The sequence below is a fragment of the Paramormyrops kingsleyae genome, chromosome 7 (genome assembly GCF_048594095.1).
Source record: "Paramormyrops kingsleyae isolate MSU_618 chromosome 7, PKINGS_0.4, whole genome shotgun sequence".
Classification (NCBI taxonomy): Eukaryota; Metazoa; Chordata; class Actinopteri; order Osteoglossiformes; family Mormyridae; genus Paramormyrops; species Paramormyrops kingsleyae.
In genome coordinates this window covers 33,180,616-33,201,667 of record NC_132803.1, presented here as the reverse complement: position 1 = coordinate 33,201,667, position 21,052 = coordinate 33,180,616, and the positions used below count along the sequence as shown (strand labels likewise).

Sequence of the window (21,052 nt, the reverse complement as noted above, 5' to 3'; positions counted from 1 at the left end):
ACATGTTCGTTGAAGCTTCTGCATTTTAACATATGTATAAAGTAATGTTATCTGTTATATAAATAAACTCATGTGAAACAAAAAATGTACGTTTTCAGGGTTGCCAAATCTCAAGCATCTGGCATGACACGCTTTCAGACTCATGCTAGAAATCTTACGGCAAATCTATATTATTCCATTATAAAACCTAAAATTAACAAAAGTGTATTTACACGGTTAAATACAAAAGCAGACTATTTACAAGGTAAGAACTGTTACATGTGTGCAGACATCTCGAATTGAAAATCTCACTCCAGCCAGCTGGCCGAAGTTCTATGTCACGTGACAATAAATAATGTCAAAACGTTTTTGAATTGTACTGAATTAATTTGATTGACAGTCAGGTACTGATTACATACAATGTTGATGCAACTAATAGGCTACTTAAATATATATCACACTATTAAATAGTCAGACATTATGATCTTCCGGACCTTTGCTTCAAGAATTTTTCTCTAACTGGACCTCTTTAAATTTTAGTTGAATACCCCTGGCATAAAGGCATTTTCTTCCAGTTTGTAAAGAATGACATGAAAAGAAAAAATGAAAAGAAAGAATAGAAAACCAATTGGTGTTTATATTTCATTTGAGCCCATTGACTTTGATGCCTAATTACCTTGCATGATAAGGCAGATAACTCTGAAATAACCCACAGAAGACAGTGAAGCAACTGACTTCCAGTTTACAAGGGAAGAGGCATCATTGCAGGCCTTTGTATCAAAAACAACATCCAACTGTAAACAAATGCAACAAAACTACAGCCAAAAGCGGCCCATTGGACCGAATTGTTTGTCCGTTATAAGCGAAATTCTGTTATATGCAAGTCCGCTATATCCGATGCTTTTTCTGCATGTTCTTAAAGGCACACGGCCGGGACTAGCGTACCTCGTCCGTTATAGACGATATTCCGTTATAAACAAGTTCACTATAATGGAATTTTACTGTAATCACCAAGTGTGTTGCCTTATCGCCACCTATAAGCCACAGATGGAAGTGTTTTCCAAAGTAAAACAGCCTCTGTTATCCGTTCGCCGTGGCCCGGTGGTTGGGGACCCCTGCCCTAAAGTCACTCTGATGAGGTGGTTTATCAACACGTGTAAAGGAGCAGTTTGTTTAATGATGTTCTGAGCCTTTAACAAGCTGTGCCATAGATGACAGGGATTTACTGATGGTGAACACAATGTTCACGTTTGCTGCTCTGTAGCTAAATTTAAATGTCCATCTTTCTAAGTTTTTTCATAGAAATGGCCAAAACACTTTTGAGTGATTCTGAAGTAAAGCAAACAATCCACGTGCTTAAGTGATCCAAACGCCATAAAGACTCTACTTAGTAGCGCCATAAATCCCACAAGGATAAATTCCGCTTATGTGAGTGAATGGTGTGTGTGTGTGTGTGTGTGTGTGTGTGTGTGTGTGTGTGTGTGTGTGTGTGTGTGTGTGTGTGTGTGTGTGTGTGCCCTGGGTTGTTGCCTGCCTCCCGCCCGTAGCCTCCGGGATAGGCTCTGGACCTCCCGTGACCCTGAATAGGATAAGCGCTTTCAGAAAATGGATGGATGGGTGGATGGACAAATTCCACTAATTCCAGGCTGGTAAGATACACAGTAGTGTGAATGTTCCAGAATCTTAAGCATGTCTGTCTGCCCAAGGTCCTGGCCACAGAGCCGGTGATGTGGACTCCGCCCTCTGCCGCTCACTCACCTGTCCAGCCCGCCTGGCAGTGGCAGTACCCAGTGGCAGGGTGACACCCTTCGGCGTGGCTGCAGTCACACTCCTGCTTGCAGTCCATTCCATACTTCCCTTCCTAGAAATTCACAGTATGGCTCACATTCCATGCTGTACATTTCCCAGAATGCTTCACTGTCTCTGGCCTTATTAAAATGACAGTGATTCCTTTGCATAAAGAAATAAGTATTCACTAGGGAGCAGTGATTCCCCCACATTACAATGCAATTATGCAAATTCTGTAATAATACAGTGATTACTTTGTGCTTGTCATATTTGTCTGGGGCGTTTGTTGTCACCTCTTTAATAACCTTCTGCTGATCCATTACGATGCTGTAATCACATACCGAGAATCTCTGCTTTCCAATCACGGTACAACTATAGCACAGTAAACTTGAGTTTCCTGACTTTCCAATTCCAAAGATTTTAGAGGAAAGCAGATTAGGCGGGCAATTAGTACAACAGTGGACCAAAGGAATTCTGGCCCCTGTTAATCCAAACATCAATGTGCTTGTTAGAGGCTTAAACAAAGGTAGTTTGGGTAGGTCCCCAGCTAATTGGCACTAGCAATCCCAATGCATCTTACATTCTTTTTTATTCAGCAGACACTTTGATCCTAAGCAACACACATTTTTGAGGGAGCAGGTTCAGACATTCTCTGGAGCAGTTGTGGGTTAAAGGCTTTGCTCAAGAACCCAGCGAGAAAATCAGTCTGCCATGTCTAGGTCTTGAGCCAGCAACCTTCCAAACACAAGCACAGCATCCTGACAGGTCACCAAAAGCCAGAAGGTTTGTTTTCAGAACTGACTAAGAGCATTTGGCCACATCACCGCTGCCTGTGCCTCACCTCACAGTGGAAGTCGCATTTCTCGCCTCTCCACCCGGGTGCGCATGTGCATGTGCCGCTGAGCGCGTCGCAGGCCCCGCCGTCACCGCAGCGGCACGTCAGGTTGCAGCCCAGACCCCAGGTGCCGCTGGGGCAGTTAATGGAACAGTCTACACCATGCCAACCTGAACATCCACAACAGAGAAAACAGGGGAACATCAGACCAGCTGTTCCTCAACAGGAAACATGGATTTTGGCCTGTGATCAACAGAGGTATCCAGCTGTTGGACCTTTTGTCAAAGTGATACAGCAAATTGCCCATTATAAACATATGTGCTGTTGTGTCGACTAGGCATAAGTGCTACACTGAGCTTCCAGTGAAAGAAAGCAGTACTGGAGCAAGAGACACACCAACAAACAAAGCAAGAACCTAATAAGACTTATATCCAGAGGAAGATACATGGGGTGCCCCTCTTAAATAGCTAGCTGTGTCCAGCCAACTCATTTCAAAAACTGTCTATTGCAAGAGGGCATCGGCCCAAACAGGGTACACACTGGACGGGATGCCAGTCTGTCATGGGGGACACTCTCACACCACTGTCCTCTGGGGGGGTGGATTGTAGGAGGAAGCTGAAGCCAGATTCGAACCCACAACCCTGGGGTATGAAACACCCCCCTCTGGCACCTCACTGTGTCACCTGTACAGGCCTGTTCAGCACTAAGCTAAATGGCTAAGCTAATAAACACTTTAAGCTTTCTGGCCTCTTGTCCTGACACTGGCGTTGGTTTAAAATTGACACTTTTATTAATCCCCGTGGGGAAATTCTTTTTACGCCTCCCTCAACTTGCTCTTTGTAGAGCAAGCTGTCCGTGTAGCGGCGCCCAGGGAGCTGGGGGATGAGGGTCTTGCTCAAGTAGACCAGCGACCTTGTGATTACAGGCACACGGCTTAGCCCACTGAGTCACACGCTGCCCCGCATGCGGATGGAGGTTTTACCCCCATTAAGAAGCGTTTCTGAAAGTTTGGGATTTTCTGCAGGTTCATCTCAATTAAACCTGATTAAATCCTGAAGCAAATGTTTCATCAGTATCTGTCGATGTGCAGATAATCTAGAATTGGGTATGAACTAAAACAATTGCATTGTGTTTCTGTAAAAAATAATAATCCTGTTTTGAGAATAGAATCAGCCTATGCAGCCATTTTCAGAGTGCTTCCGGCTTGGATGCAGAGCTTCAGCTTTATCTTTTCAGGTTTATCTAAAAGCTCACCAGTGTAAAAGGTGAGCCTCTGCAGCCCTGAGCTTTCTTAGCTTCTCATCCCCCCCATCGCCACTGCCTTAATGTCGACGTCTTGCCGCTGCTCAGGGAAGATGCTGGCTGTCCCCCAGACGATCCCCCAGATACACACCTGCTTTGCAGGCGCAGGAACCATCCACCGGAGAGCAGACAGCGTCGTTCTTACAGCTGCAGGGCGAGGAGCAGTTCACCCCGTGGGTCCCTGCCGGGCATGGCGTGGAGCAGTCGGCACCCTGCAGCCACACAGAGCCGACTATCAACATCATATATATACAGACAGACAGACAGACAGACAGACAGATAGATAGATAGATAGATAATTACAAGTCTACAGTGAGTTATAGACAATGGGGCATGATAGCAGGGGGGGGGGGCACAAGTTAATAATTTAAATCCAAAGATCTATTTATTGTTGTGAATGAAGCCAAATTAAATACTGGGGGCACCTCACTGGGTGTAGTGTCATTGCACAGAAATGCTTGAGTGTATCATAGTATCAAGTCCATGGAAGGGTCATATCACTCATTGTGGGTTTGACAGCAATCACCCCCCGCCCCCCCCAGTCAGGGTAAGGGGAAGTTAGGCTGCTGGATCCCTGCAGTGGGAATGTTGCTGATAGAGGAAGCATTTAAAAGTCTGTCTCCGAAATCACCTCTACCCAGCATGAGCCTCAACAAAACGCTAAGGAAGTTTGGGCCCTGCTGTGAGCCGGCTGTGGCCGGAACGGCAAGCCCTCATCACGACACACACCGGACAAATGGGCCTGATTTACAACCCCATGTCCAGCAGGACGGCGTAGGGACAGTGTGTGTCCTGCATCAGGCCGTGCGGTCGGGGCCACCGTGCGGTCGGGGCCACCGTGCGGTCGGGGTCACCGTGCGGTCGGGGTCACCGTGCCCAGCACGTTACCTTGAATCCCGGGGCACAGACGCACTCGCCGCTGACGCTGTGGCAGTCTGCCCCGTTCTGGCACTGGCACACCTGCTGACAGGACTCCCCAAAAAAGCCCGGGGCGCACGTCTCGTTGCAGTAGAGCCCCGACCAGCCGGGCCGGCAGGTACACTCGCCAGACATGGGGTGGCAACTGGGGGGAGGGGGAGAGAAGAGGCAGGTGCTTAAAAGGGACCCGAATCGCCGTGGGAAGCCCCCCTGGGCTGCAGAAACCCTCTTCATGTCTGTCACTCCTCACAGGTTTGTGGGGACACCAACTTCACATGCATCAAACCAAAACGGATAAGAGAAAAGGTTGGGTTTTTTTGGACCAGTTATAGAGGACAAATACAGAACGTGTCACACGTGCAGTTGCTGGTGTTTTAGAACGTCAGCAATATGCTGGATTCACCTCCTTTCTGACATCAGCTTCAGATAGACGGACACATGCCCATCCCACATAAAGACACTTCTAGGATTTCTAAAATTCCATGGCAAAGAAAAAATATGCTTTACACACACAAGCAACCGAGAAAATGGGCCTGCTGTTTTCTACACCTGAAAGGGGAACCCAACCGTCTATCCATCCACCCACCCAGCAATCTAGCCATCCTCTACCTCAGGGGTCCACAAACTTTTAGCCAAAGGATGTTCAAACGTTCAGGGGGTCAGACAGTGGGTGAAAAAGAAAAAAATCAATGTTACCTTTCTATGGACACTAGTTCCACACGTTACTGACCGTTATTTTTGATTTACCACAAATTTATTGTTTTTTTTTTAATCAAATACAAGACTAAATAAAGCATTATGTAAAATAAAGATTTTTAACCAACCATGCACAGCATTATTTCAGTTATTTTCAGCTGTGGGCTTGCTTTTGACTGACAAGGTACCATGTCTGTCACTGTGAAATAGGTGATGCAAGTGTATGTCAGTGAGTCTAAATCTGGCTGGAGATCTGAGATGTTTCAATCTCGAAAAGGTCTGATTACAGATGTACATGCTACCAAAAAGTTGTCATTTTGAGCGCATGGCGTCTGAGATTTGGGTATAACCCAGAAGAGTACTTCCTTTTAAAATTCCGGACTCCACAGTATGACGTATTAAAAATCAGACACTCTCCAAGTGTGTGGGGGGGGGGGCGGGAGGAGGTAAAATTTGCCAAACAGATGGGACACAGATTGTGGTAATAAAAGTTCTCTCTGGGAACAACAGATTTTTGGGATATTGCACATCAGTCAGGAAGCTGCTGTCAATTTCTGGGAGAGGCAGGAGGTCTGAATAACAGATACGCATTTATGCCATTATGTAGCAGTTTGAGTGATTTTGAATGTTTCTACAGAAACTGGCCACATTTGCTTGCGTTTGCTGCATTTTTCATTACACATCAATGCATATTACTTTGAAACAATGTGTAGCGGCCCAGACTATATGCATCACTGATGCTGGTTAAAGGGCCAGTTAAATGGCTGGAGCCATAGTTTGAGGAACCCTGTTCTAACCACTTATCCTGGTCAGGGTTGCAGTGTTAGGTATCAGGCCACAGAGTCTAAGCATGATGGAAACTGTCCCAAAAGACCTGACTGTAATCCACCGAGACACAGGGCTCACCACCACCATTCACTCACGCAGGGCTCACCACCACCATTCACTCACGCAGGGCTCACCACCACCATTCACTCACGCAGGGCTCACCACCACCATTCACTCACGCAGGGCTCACCACCACCATTCACTCACGCAGGGCTCACCAGCACCATTCACTCACGCAGGGCTCACCAGCACCATTCACTCACACAGGGCTCACCACCACCATTCACTCACGCAGGGCTCACCACCACCATTCACTCACGCCGGGCTCACCACCATTCACTCACACAGAGCTCACCAACACCATTCACTCACGCAGGGCTCACCACCACCATTCACTCACACAGGGCTCACCACCACCATTCACTCACGCAGGGCTCACCAACACCATTCACTCACGCAGGGCTCACCAACACCATTCACTCACGCAGGGCTCACCATTCACACACGCAGGGCTCACCACCACCATTCACTCACGCAGGGCTCACCACCACCATTCACACACGCAGGGCTCACCACCACCATTCACTCACGCCGGGCTCACCACCATTCACTCACACAGAGCTCACCAACACCATTCACTCATTCATTCACTCCAATTAGCCTCAGCATGTTTTTCCACTGTGGGGGGACATTGGAGTAGCTGGGGGAAAGCCCACAATGACACGGGACGAACATGCAAACTCCACACACATGGAGCCATGACGGCGACTTGAGCTGCTAACCACTGCGTCAAAATGCCCCCCCTGAGAGCCTCTTTATACTGGTTGGCTGAAACAAAATCTCGGTCTGGATTTTTACTTCCTGGACCTGAACTATCCACCTGTGGAGGGAGTCTCTGGCAGAGCCTCAGTCTGTGGTGTGAGAGTGAGGCTGCGGAATGTGGCAGCTGCCTTCACCTGAAACAGCGGCCCCGTTGAGGCACGGGCCCCCCAGCTGTCTGCACGCACGCGCGTGTGACACGCACCCCTCCGTCAGCTGTGCCGTGTGGTCTGGGCCACAATGGCAGCTGTGTGACCCGAGGACACGGCCGGGCTGCACTGTCCAAACGGGCCTTTGGTGTGCGGCCACAGCAGCTGCCGCTGGTGACACTGGCTTTTACAGCTGTGACTCTTCTCAGCGTTATCAGTCACGCTCCCTTGTGTTTAGGGCTCGCATAACAAAACCGTTTTCTGATGATGAATTATATAATTATATAACTGAACTGAACTCTTGTTAAGTGGCTTAGGGCAACTGTGCTGTGTGAGGTCGCATAAAAATTAATGTCAATTTTACTGAGCTTCAGTGACTTCGCGTTTTTGTTGTGTTTATATTTTACTATTTTCAATTTAACTATTAGATATTTGAATCAAACTTATTTATCATAAGTTTTCAATGAAGAATATATAATCCCTTTTAATGGAAACATTAATTATAATTATAATGATATTATACACTCACCTAAAGGATTATTAGGAACACCATACTAATACGGTGTTTGACCCCCTTTCGCCTTCAGAACTGCCTTAATTCTACGTGGCATTGATTCAACAAGGTGCTGAAAGCATTCTTTAGAAATGTTGGCCCATATTGATAGGATAGTATCTTGCAGTTGATGGAGATTTGTGGGATGCACATCGAGGGCACGAAGCTCCCGTTCCACCACATCCCAAAGATGCTCTATTGGGTTGAGATCTGGTGACTGTGGGGCCATTTTAGTACAGTGAACTCATTGTCATGTTCAAGAAACCAATTTGAAATGATTCAAGCTTTGTGACATGGTGCATTATCCTGCTGGAAGTAGCCATCAGAGGATGGGTACATGGTGGTCATAAAGGGATGGACATGGTCAGAAACAATGCTCAGGTAGGCCGTGGCATTTAAACGATGCCCAATTGGCACTAAGGGGCCTAAAGTGTGCCAAGAAAACATCCCCCACACCATTACACCACCACCACCAGCCTGCACAGTGGTAACAAGGCATGATGGATCCATGTTCTCATTCTGTTTACGCCAAATTCTGACTCTACCATTTGAATGTCTCAACAGAAATCGAGACTCATCAGACCAGGCAACATTTTTCCAGTCTTCAACTGTCCAATTTTGGTGAGCTCGTGCAAATTGTAGCCTCTTTTTCCTATTTGTAGTGGAGATGAGTGGTACCCGGTGGGGTCTTCTGCTGTTGTAGCCCATCCGCCTCAAGGTTGTGCGTGTTGTGGCTTCACAAATGCTTTGCTGCATACCTCGGTTGTAACGAGTGGTTATTTCAGTCAAAGTTGCTCTTCTATCAGCTTGAATCAGTCGGCCCATTCTCCTCTGACCTCTAGCATCAACAAGGCATTTTCGCCCACAGGACTGCCGCATACTGGATGTTTTTCCCTTTGCACACCATTCTTTGTAAACTCTAGAAATGGTTGTGCGTGAAAATCCCAGTAACTGAGCAGATTGTGAAATACTCAGACCGGCCCGTCTGACACCAACAACCATGCCACGCTCAAAATTGCTTAAATCACCTTTCTTTCCCATTCTGACATTCAGTTTGGAGTTCAGGAGATTGTCTTGACCAGGACCACACCCCTAAATGCATTGAAGCAACTGCTATGTGATTGGTTGATTAGATAATTGCATTAATGAGAAATTGAACAGGTGTTCCTAATAATCCTTTAGGTGAGTGTATATCATTGCATCATATTAACTGATGAAAACGAACACTAACAACATTAAAATGTCTTAATTCTGATTAGTACAAAGTCAACAGAATATATTAAATACATAGAAATATGGCAGATTAAAAATGTACAGCTGCATGCTGATAATGCCTCCAGTAGGGGGCGCTGTCTCACCTGAGGGTGTTGTGGGCGTGGCAGGGGCAGTGGCGATCACACTTGAGGCCGTAGATGCCGTCGGGACAGAGGCGCACCTCGCAGCGCCCCCCGGTGTAGCCTGCCTCACATTGGCACGCCCCGCTGATGTGGTAGCACTTGGCGCCATTGGCACAGAGGCAAGTCTGGCTGCAGGCCACACCGTAGGTGCCGACGGGGCACTCCTCCTGGCACCTGGGAGGCGAGGGGGACCGAGGGAGCAGAGTGTCACCAAACATGCCGCTTTCACGTCCCTGGTAAGGCTGTGTGACCTTGCTGGATTATTCTGAAGCGTCCTGCTACCGTATCGCCTGGCAGCTACACTCAGACATCCCACCGGAAGTCCGGGAGTCTCCCTCAAATTGACAGCAGCTCCCTGACCCCCGCAGAAGATGTCCCAGAAATCTGTCATTTCGCTATCCAGCGGCGATAAAATTTGCTGTCAAGAACTTGTACCACGACAACCCTGTCCCACCAGGTCGGTAAATCTTAGCGCCGCCCGGTAGCGCCATTCCCGGCAAATTCTACCTCCAGCACCCCGCACTCCACAAATCTACCTGCTTTTAGTCACTATGCCAGATTTACAGTGGATCAAAAATTCAAAAACACTTTGTTACTATATGGTGATATTGCCTTTCAATTGCTTAACTTGTATCAAACGCTTAGGGTAGCTGTCCGCAAGCGTCTCTCAGTATTTTGCTGGGATTGTTGCCCATTCCTGGTGACAGAGCTGCTGTAATTGAGCAGTATCTCAGTAAGGACCTGGTACTGGGCAGACCTGGCTTCACTTTGCAGTTCTGATGAAGGCACAGTTGGTTCTCCCATCCTTGGGTTCCAGGGACGCTGACGGTCGTCATGCTATCTGCTTATTCCCACTCGCTCACCCCCTCCGAGTGCCGCGCGAACAGATGGGGCCCCGTCGCAGCACCGTGTCGCTTCCCGCCCCAGGCCACACCTTCCGCGTCACACTCAGGAGCCAGATCCGGGGCCCAGTCCACCCCCCCGCACACCACCTTGCTGCCACATGTCGGTCACAGCAAGCCCAGAATGTGGCCTGATACCTAACAGCCCCCGAAGCTGTCCGCCTATATAATGGGGAGAAAGATCAGAAACGCGAAGAAACCTGACAGCTTATACTGTGAAACCTACATGGTTACTATGAAGCGACTCTAGTTCAAGAACAATTCATGCTTTTCGGAGGAGATATTTAAGCACGAAATGTTCCCGTATGTTCAGCTCATTTGATGACTGATTTATTGTTCCGTTTGTTCAGTTCATTCAGCCAGTGAGGCATTGTTCAGTTAATTCAGTGAGTGATTCATTCTTCAGTTTGTTCGATGAGTGATTAATTGTTCAGTTTGTTCAGTCATTCAGTGAGTGAGTCATTGTTCAGTTCATTCAGTGAGTGATTAATTGTTTAGTTCATTCAATGAGTGATTCATCGTTCAGTTCATTCACAATCGGAATACCCTCTCTTTCACCAGCAACTGGTTTAATGATGCAAAGGCATCTGAAAGAATCAGTACAACTGGAAAAGTGTAAATCTGCATCACTTGTTGTCATCTTCTCCAATCTGTCACCTGAATGACAGCGAGCCAGTCCAAGTTTGGCTGGCTGCCAGTCAGCAGTGTCTCACCTATGACCTTAATGGCTGTTTAATCTCTTGCCTCGAATGTGAAAATGGCTTCTTTCAGGATTAGTACAGATAATGTGACCCTCGGTCGCCGGCCAACGACACACCCTGCTGGACAGGTGCTGCCGGTGCAGATCCACCCCCAGTCTCACGTTCTGCACGCTCTGCTCTGCCGTCTCACCACACTGGGCTGCGCCTTGACTATTTTCCAACCCAGCGGGTGTGGCCAGACATGGCGGCCTGGCCTAGCCAGAGTCAGCTGTGACGTCTGCGCTTCCAGAAGCCCTTATTAACTCATAAAAGCACACTTGTATTTCTATTCTTGTAGGTTCATTGGCTGGATAAGTATATGGTGCACGCTCCTCCTGATTCTGGTAATTATGGGCCACTGGGCTGACGTCCCAGCCTGCCGGAAGCCACCAGGCCAAGCAGCTGGGGTGTGCCGAAACATCGGCCCGTTTCCTCGCACACTGTGACAAGCACCGACCCCTGCGCCCCTGTAGGGGGGGTCACTGTCAGCACTGGATCTGCTTTAGAGACACAGTCCTGATCAGCATTTAAAACCATCCAAAACAACAACATATATATATGGGTAATATCAGTCTGAAGTGTTCAATCCGTAATTCATATCAGACAGCAAATTGGGAGTCACTTTAATGCCAACTGAGACAAACCAGCTGAGGACAGCAGGTTACTCAACAGGACAGCAGCAGTGTCCCTCCGAAGATTCCAGCCCTGCTATTCAAGAATTACGGTTACGCCGAGGACCATGGTGTGGTATCCAGGGGGGGAGGCGGGGAGGCCTCTGGGGCCATTCCAGTGGGCTGCGGCCTGATCTGCTGCAGACCACGGGACGCATCCTCTGGCCCGACCTGGAAGCTGTCCACGGTCTGCTGGTCGCGTTTTCACCCCAGGATATTTTCAGTGATTTCCTGCTCCTCTGCCAGACATCTCACAGCTGTCTCATTTTTTTTTAGGGGGGGGGGTGACTCTTTCTGCTATACTTTGTCCTCTCTGCCTTCATATGAACTTATAATACTGATAATTAACTTTATTATTCTTTAAGCACTCGCACAAAACAGCTGGCAGGGATCCTGGAAGCTTCTCGTTGACTCCTGTGCATGGAAAGTCCAGTTAAGCATTTAATTAAACGCGCAGCTCCGCGGAGTCTTCACAGCCTTGGGAACGGTACTTCATCATATCGTGACTGGAATGTCTCTTAAGGACTCTGCTTATAACAGAAACACTGTCAGCTGGGGGGGCTTTGTGCTCCCTTGTACTGCTCATCAAGGATGCTGATTAAAAATGGCAGTTGTTTCTTGTGCCTGATACAAGTACTAGACAGTCCTTGTGGATTTTGTTTGTTTTAAACGCCCCTCCCCCAAAGGAGCCTGGTCCAGCCTCATGCTGTACCCCTCCAACCAACAGGATTACATGTGGGGGAGGGGGGCAAACACAGGCTAATTCTGGAGTCAGCCTCACCACCACGCTGTTTACTGTGTCAATCTGGGTTTGCTCTCATTAAATCAAATGACAGGCCTGTAGGCTGGATGGGGGGTGGGGTGGGGTGGGGGGGTCTATACTTTTGGGATTTTTTCCTCTCAGTCATAAGCACTAGCCAGCTCATCCATTATGAGTTACGACTCTAGCGCACCGGATTCACACCCAGAGAGAAATCTGGCTACAGTCAGTACTGCTACAACACGTGATATTGCACTATGGATCAGGTGTTACTGATGTCACATTTGTATTTGCGGGATCTTCAGTTGGAGAGAAAGCACTACTGGTGCTTCAACGCAAACCAGAAACACTATTTGAAGACAGGCACAGCTATCAAACTTGTTGTACATCCACACATTGCACAGGTCAAAGTCTTATATTCTAAAAATCTAAACATATCAGTCTCATTAAACAAAAACAAGCTTTATTTGCCAAGAACAGGTATATTGGAATGATTCTCTTTGCCGATCCCATCTTGCTGTCCGCAGCTTGGGGGTCACAGTGCAGGGTCAGCCCATGTGTGGTGAACCCCGAGAGCTGGAGGTTAAGGGCTTTGTTTAAAGGCCCACAGATATGTGACTGTGCTGCCAAGGCTGGGGCTCAAACCAACAACCTTCTGATCACAGTCACAGAGACTTAGCCCACTGGGCCACTCACTGCATTGTAGCAGGACTGACTGTACATAACACCAGTCTACATGCTGTGGTAACTTTAATGCACTAAGTAAGATAATGTCATGTAAAATCCATAAAAGCGCACGATAAAGGCTGTGTCACAGACCCAGGCGGGGCAAAGGTGATCAAATCCTGTTCCCTGTGCTCTCAGTTCGCGACTCGTCATCACACTACTGTCACCGTGAGGGTTAGGGTCACGCTGTCCTCAGCGGTTGCAGCAATGCAGTTTACATTGCATCCACTTGCAGGAGGGAGCGTCGCTGCTATACTGCGACTAAATGAAGGAGCGACATAATGCGTTTAGGCAGCAGCTGGGTGTCCCTATAATCCAGAAAGGTGCCTGGCAGATTAATGGTGTGAAAATGGTGTGAATGGTGTGTCACTGTGCCCTGCAATAGGCGGCTCCCCTTCTCTGCCTTGCGCCTGTAGCCTCCGGGATCGGCACCGGACCCCCCACGACCCTGAATAGGACAAGCAGTTTCAGAAAATGGATGGATGGATGGATGGATGGAACTATTCTGTAGACACTCTGTGGGCATATTTATTGAATCTGCCACTTATACATTGTGACTATGCAGCATTGCGTCACATTTTGCAATTTATAGTATTATGGCTCATCGACTTAGGGCACTGTGCCTGTCATCGGAAGGTTGCTGGTCCAAATCCCAAGGTTGAAAAAGTGATTTCACCACTGAGTTCCTGAGCAAGGCCCTTGGCCCCCAGTTACTTTAGGGACTGGCTGATGCGATTTTCTCAAATTAAAAAAACACGTCGCTCTGGACGAAGACATCTACTAAATAAATGCAAATATATTCAGCACAAGCTGGCAGTTTTGTTTTGTTTGCACGTGAGGTGTCGACCTGCAGATGCTTCACACCCACATTATCCCTGTTCTGTTTTGGCAGAAGCGGGAGGGGAGAGCGTGTCCCGATGACAGCGCTGTGATTATTATTTACAGCACAGATCCCTATTAAGAACAGTTGGCTTCACCAAATAATGAGAGCTTGTGACCTTGCTGCCATTCTGGGAGGGGAATCGATCTGTTCTCTTGCTTTTCCTTCACGCTGTCGGCCTGTTCACATTTCATTCAAGTATTCAGGTCAAAAGTCCAGTGTTTCCCCGCATAGGGAGAGCTACCATCGACAGCACTGCTAATGCCTGAAATCTCGCCTGCCTCCTTATCACGAACATTTCAGCAATTCTTGTTCTTTATATGTATATTGATCACAGGACAGCACTGAAATTTCACTCGATAATTTAATCATCGTGCATTACATAATCACATCCACAGTAATCACTGTTCCGCCAAAGTTTTTAACGCACTTAAGGGAAACTTTTCTAACTCCTAACCATAGATTTTTTGTGCTAATTTAATTTTGCTATTGTCTGAGAAAATTTATATTCTACTGTATTTCCATCTCTGCGTCATCATAATAGACAGCTGTGGAGCCAGAGGCTTATGTCCAGAAGGATGTCACAACGGAAATTTTTTTGGGACGACTAACAGGAATGGGGTACAACAACGAATCCCATGTTGTGACTTAAGCAGGCCACCCATAGGTCAAAAGTACAAGGCCTTAACGACTGCCCCACCTGTTGGCTGAGTTCTGTCACTGCAGGGCCCTGACTCACCTCTCCCCGATGTAGCCGGGGCTGCACTGGCACTGCCCCGTGGACGACATGCACATGCCCCCGTTGTGACACTGGCATTCCTGCGTGCAGTTCCTCCCGTAGCGACCCTCCGGGCACGGCTGCCCGCACACGGCGCCCTGCGGAGACGGAGAAGCCATGTGGGTGAGCCGTCGCACAGAAGCAAACACTGCAAAAAAGGCCAGGAAGACAGACTGCAGTTTGGACAATGAGCCCTTGTGTCTCTACATCCAAATGCTGCTTTCACCCGGATTTGCCAGAGGGGCGAAAACATAACACAGGACAAAAAAAAAGCAAATACGTGTGACAGAAATGTGATAGTATCCAGAGCATTCATGACGGCACAATGAAAATGAGGGCAAGAATGTAAGGGCAAAGAGGCACTACGAGGAGTTCTTATTTGTGTTTATCACTCAAGTGATTTCACCATCATCGGTAACGGAAAGCAGGTCATATGTGGAGGAGTGCGTGGGGGGGGGGCCCTACCATCCACCCTGGGGGGCAGGTACACTCCCCAGTCACGTGGTGGCACACACCCCCATTCTGGCAGGGACAGTGCTCCTCACACTGTTGTCCATGTTTGCCTGGTGGACACAGCTCCTCGCAACTGGGAGTGAGAGAGGGAGAAGGGTGAATCAGAGTCCATGTCATGTGACACAAAGTCCTGTATGGTGTCCTGCTTATTCTTATGAGTAACGGTGCAGGTCTGACCTCTACAAACATCGCACCACCAGCTCAAAAGCATGATTATCACAAAGAAACGGGATGTGTACTGTCAGTTACAGGAGAAAGGTACAGTGACAGGCTTAAATCCTCTCGTGTGAGCAAATGTTATTGTTATGTTGTTGTTATTGTTGTTCTGCACAGCTTTTTTTTTTATAACTGTTAGGTTTAATTGTGTTTTTCTGTTTCATCTTTCAAGAGAAATAATGATGACCACTTAAAAAACATATTCAAATAAAATTGAGAATTGTGATGGCTCAAATATTTATTATATTTACTATCAAGCAGGGTTTTCCTGCAGTTTGTGTGCAGGAGGCCTGGATGGGTTTTGGTTAGCCGGCACTGTTAGCCGGCACTGTTAGCCAGCATTGTTAGCCAGCACTGTTAGCTTCTGCTGTTAACCGGTGCTATAAGCCGCTGCTGTATTGGCCAGCACTGTTAAATGGCACTGCTAGCTACCGCATATAGCCGGCATTGTCAACTTCCGCTGTAAGCCGGCACTGTTAGCCGCTGCAGTTAACCGGCACAATTTACTTCTGCTGTCAGCCAGCATCACTAACTGGCACTGTTAGCTGACGCAGTTAGCCAGCACCATTAGCTTCAGCTGTTAGCTGACACTGTTAGCCAGCACCATTAGCTTCTGCTGTTAACCAGTGTTGTTAGCTGCCACCATTAGCAAGGTAATGGACTCACAAGGCTCCGGTATAGCCCGGTGGGCAGCGGCACTCCCCCGTCACATGGTTGCAAGTAGCCCCGTTCTGGCACTGGCAGTGCTGCTGGCAGCCGCTGCCGTAGGAGCCCGGCTCACAGCGCTCCTCGCAGCGCCATCCGCGGTAGCCCGGCACACACAAGCAGGAGCCCGTGATGGGGTTGCATAGAGCGCCATTCTTGCACTGGCACCTGTTGCTGCAGTGGGGCCCCCAGTGCCTGCTGTCGCACGCTGATGGGAGGAAGTGGAGAGAGGGTCAACCGTCAGTCAGGAAATCAGGGGAGAGCGAGGGGGTTCAGGCTGAGGCCAGGGGACATTAATCACCCAACAGCTCGACTGGGTCCCTCTAGGCCATTGAAGCAGAGTCAGTGAGTATGATGGGTTACTGTCCACCTCCCCAGGGGTATGACTCAATATGTGTACTTGAACATACTTGTGTTCTTGTGCACCCATTTTACGTCATCTTCTATTGTCGAAGATCGATTCCAATGTTCAGCAACAGAAATACACAGGATGGTAAAAATCTCCGAATGTCGTTCTTGCTCCACCCCAAATATCAAGGACACAGGAGACTAGTCATGCCAAGACCACAAGTACGATCTTTGCATTCGTGGTATTGAGAAACACCAATCACCAACACCAGCAGAGCCACACAAGAGAATCTTGGGATTCATGACTTCCTGTGCAGTTTGCCTTGTATTATAAAGACGTGCTGAGGGCAGGCACACCAATTATGCAGATTACTGTCAGGACAGTCCTAATTGCCCATGTGTCCTGTGTCACTGGCACCTACGGGCACACGTGTGCCGTTCCTCTGCATCCTCGGTCATGGCAGGCCCCGCGGGTAACCCAAACACGAGTCCACTGCCAGCTGTTTACAGCAAGCTGGGGCGTGCCACCAATATCCTGATCAAAAAAGGCTGCCCTGCCCACCCCTTCACCACTGTGTACTGCTGCCAATCACCAAACACTTACGCCGCAGAGGTAATAACACACTGAGGCAACACAAGCAGCAACACCCCTGTGGAAAACGACAGTGTTCCAAATAAGTGTGCAAAAATAGTGCCTGCCAAAGCATTGGATGGATTATTGGAGGGCATTCTGATCGCTGTGGAGGCTCCCCCCCCCCCCGGGCTCTGACACACACGTCCCCGCCCCTGCCCTCCTGACCTCAACTTTACTCATGTTTTTCATCTTTTATAATGTGTGTTTCCATGTAAACTACCTCCCCACGCACCCCCCACCAAAATTATTTATGGAAAAATATGAAAGAAAATAACGTTTACATTGAGGAAACCCTCCTTTAGCTTATATAAGCTGAGGTTTTCGGCAAAAAGTGAGCCCTCTTTAACTGCAATGTTCCCACAGTTAGAAGAGACTTTGTGTAAAGCTGTGTAATCAGCAGCCTGGGAACATAGTGTTCAACCCCAAATGAATGGGGACAAAAAGGTGTTTTACAGAGGCACCGTGCGGCGTCAGTCATCGCACAAACATGCACAGACCACCAATACAATCCCTGAGACAAACACACATCAAAGTTCTTATTTACAATAATAACACGTGATTTAAAAACTGATCACATGATGCAATTATGGGTAATTTTCTATGTGGAACATCATTTATCTTGATTATTTTTGTGTACAAATAATCAGTGGTGCAGTGGTAAAAAAATGGTGGATAAACTATGCACAGAGTTGGGTAATTCAGGTTCAGACCAAGATTTTGTTTCAACCAAGCAGTTGAGTATAAAGAGTCACAGTCACAGGGTACTCAGCTGGTTGGTTGAAACAAAATCCCGGTCTGGACTTTTACTCTCTGGATTTGAATGACCCAACTCTGACTATACACCCTTATGTCCCATAACAGAAAGGCAGATAAACTAATTAACATCTATGGAGAGCTGCACTACCACTGAAACCAAAATCATCATCATCATCATCACCAACATATTTCTATTAGCCAGCTAGCTTCATTGGAAACAAAGTCTCTCTGCAGGCTATGGTATTCGATGATAACTAATTAACGAACAATAAAAATAAATAAAACTAAAAACGAAGAAGCACTTGGTCTGTTTACTATTTTCAACCTTATTATAGGGGGGTTAACAGTTATAAGGAGAAGAAAAAAATGCTGTTTTGTAATTAAGGTGTGTAGGTGCGTAACCGGTATTTACCATCCAGTACACCCCTGCAAACAATCGACACTAACAAGAGACAGAAAACCACTAAAAACCCATCATCTAATTGGAAGACTGTCATCTAGAGCAGCATGGGTCACGGCAAGTTCTGAAAGGGTTATGAGGCGGAGTTAGAAAACCAGCAAGCTCCTATGCTGATCCACGATCAGATTTCCCAGTCCCAGTCCTAGAATTAACCGATATAAACATGGTTTTGGGTCTGCAAATGCTTAGCACAAAACTAGTGAACCCTCAACCAATTGAGGAAGCCACACAGATGCTTAATTTAAAATTCACTGGCACATCCAATCAGATTTGTGCGACAGGCATTGATTGGTGTAAATTGCAGAGTGCACTGCGCGCTTGATCACAGCGTTAATTAAGACCTATACTTAATATAGGGTGGCGACTGAGCTGGCACAGTAAAAATTGGGTCGCGGTGCAAAAAGGTTGAGAACCACTGATCTAGGTAGCTTAGCTCTGGATGTTCTGAGGACAGCGTCTAACAGCTGGGCCATGGTGTAAAACCCGCCTGTAGTAAAACGCATCTGGTGCAGATTAACTGGCAGCTTCCCCCGTCACACAAGTGGCGCGGCAGTAAAGGTGGGCTGGTATCACAGGGGTAACCGCGGCCGCGATTACAGCCGGGGCGCCGTAATGAGAGGAGGCCGCTAATCCGCTTGCGCGCCTGCCTCGCCTGTCACGTCATCCGCCGGGCAACACGGGGGTCGCGCCCGCTAACGTCACGGTGCCCAGCTGTACCTCCGTGCCCCCCCCCACTCCCTCATTTAGTCACTTTTAATCGACAGGCGCCATCGGCTCTCTCATAAACGGAAGGTTCTGGGCTCCCGTGCCAGGAAGGGCCCAGTTCTTCTGCACCACTAACCGGGAAAGTGGCCCAACAGCTAAGCGAAATGTCCAGCAATTCATTGTTGACCTCTGGGTAGGACATAATGTTTTTGCTCATATTTCATACTATAAATGCCACTCTATTAGTCCTGTAGTTCCTTAAAGAGGACAGTTAGGGCTTTAAGATGACATCCAAAGGTAGTCATGTCTGATTACAGTATTTACAAATACATACAACAACATACAAATATGGTTAGCAAATCGGCCATGCCAGAAAACTGGATCACACGCGTCCCCATCAGAAAACCCTCAGCTACTGTGGTGGCCTCGGTGTGGCAGCAGGACCGGCTGTGTCACTCCAGACCGTGACTTGGTACCCCAGGCGTGTGCGCCGCTGGTGGGCACATCCCGGCGTGTAGCAGGCGCCAGCGAGCTGCGCCCAGGGCCCGCGGGCTGCTCTCAGATGGGAGCAAATTAATTACTTCTCTGTTGGATGGGAGGAAGGGAGGGCGGTGTGGCCGCTGTTCCCCCACCCCGCTCTGAACTCTGCAATGTGACACTCATGTGGTGGGCGGGACACACAATAGGAGCGCGAACGGCAGCAGAACTTTGATGGACCCCGGCTGAGTCACAAATTCGTCCCGGCTGCATCCCAAATGCATCCCGGCTGCGTGCCGTCTGCGTCCTGCCTGCAGCCTGAATGCATTCCAGCTACATCCCGACTGTGTCCCTCCTGCATCCCCTCTGTATCCTGCCTGCATCCTGAATGTGTCCCATCTGCGCCCTGCCTACATCATGAATGTCGCAGCTGCGTCCAATCTGCGTCCTGCCTGCATCCTGAATGCGTACCAACTGTGTCTCGCCTGCGTCCCGTTTGCGTCCTGCCTGTATCCTGAATGTGTCGCAGCTGCGTCCAGTCTGTGTCCTGCCTACATCATGAATGCATCGCAGCTTCATTCAGTATGTGTCCTGCCTGCATCCTGAATTCATACCAGCTGCATCCCGCCTGCATTCTCAATGTGTCCCAGCTGCATCCCGCCTGCATCCCGTCTGCGTCCTGCCTGCATTCTGAATGCTTCCCAGTTGCGTTCTGCCTGAATTCTACCTGAACCCTGCCTGCATACTGATTGTGTCCCAGCTGCATCCAAGCTGCACTCCTGGCTGTCCCTCAGTTTAAAAGCTTTATTTTTTCCCTCACACAGGACAGACCCCTGCATACCTGCACCCTGGTTAAAAATAAAGTACGGGGAGCATCTCCATGCACTCGAGATGAATATCAAGCAGACTAAGAACAGGCAGGCAGTGAGTGCCCCTGGCCCCCATCATCGGTACCTTTTGTGGAACCTGACCTAAATAACAGAGACTGGGAATGGGCCTGCGGCCTCTCGCCATGCAGTCCTCTGACCAACTGTTCCCCTTCGTTCAGTCACTCAGCATAACTCACAGCTGAGCTGAGAAAAACGAGATAGACAGCAATCCAGGTACGTGGGTCCTGCTACTCATCTCTGCTTTGCCTCTCATTGTTCAAGACTACATTTTGAATCAACACATCATGTGCCGTTTTGACCACATAACCCTTAAAAGACTCACCCTATTGAGGTTTAATCTCCCGTGCAGAGCACTAGACAGGCTAACCTTAAACACGGCATCCTCAACAAAGGCCTTTCCATTAATCTACAGAAATGCAAGATGAAGGGAGTCTTTGGCCATTGTCTTGCAGTGATGTCACAATGCAAGCTGTCTGATCTATGGCTTCAAAACGCAGATCAGCAAACAATTAACACAAAAAAGTCATGAGAATAACTGCACACCTGAACCAGGTTATAGACTTAAAGATTTCATAACCTCTTGAGACTCAGCAATTAGTTTTCCTCCACTGTAGAGAACGTAATGTT

General features: G+C 48.2%; 1 protein-coding gene across 1 annotated transcript in view; it reads right to left on the bottom strand.

Moving 5' to 3' along the window:
- megf10 (multiple EGF-like-domains 10) overlaps positions 1 to 21,052 on the bottom strand; it is a 68,786-nt gene that overhangs the window by 14,129 nt on the left and 33,605 nt on the right. Inside the window, exons 6-13 of the mRNA XM_023845277.2 lie at positions 16,117 to 16,363; positions 15,187 to 15,307; positions 14,683 to 14,819; positions 9,226 to 9,438; positions 4,793 to 4,967; positions 3,996 to 4,116; positions 2,609 to 2,772; positions 1,738 to 1,840 (exon numbers count right to left, since the gene is read on the bottom strand). Of these exons, the coding sequence (XP_023701045.1) occupies positions 1,738 to 1,840; positions 2,609 to 2,772; positions 3,996 to 4,116; positions 4,793 to 4,967; positions 9,226 to 9,438; positions 14,683 to 14,819; positions 15,187 to 15,307; positions 16,117 to 16,363 (1,281 nt within the window). The remainder of the gene's footprint in view (positions 1 to 1,737; positions 1,841 to 2,608; positions 2,773 to 3,995; positions 4,117 to 4,792; positions 4,968 to 9,225; positions 9,439 to 14,682; positions 14,820 to 15,186; positions 15,308 to 16,116; positions 16,364 to 21,052) is intronic.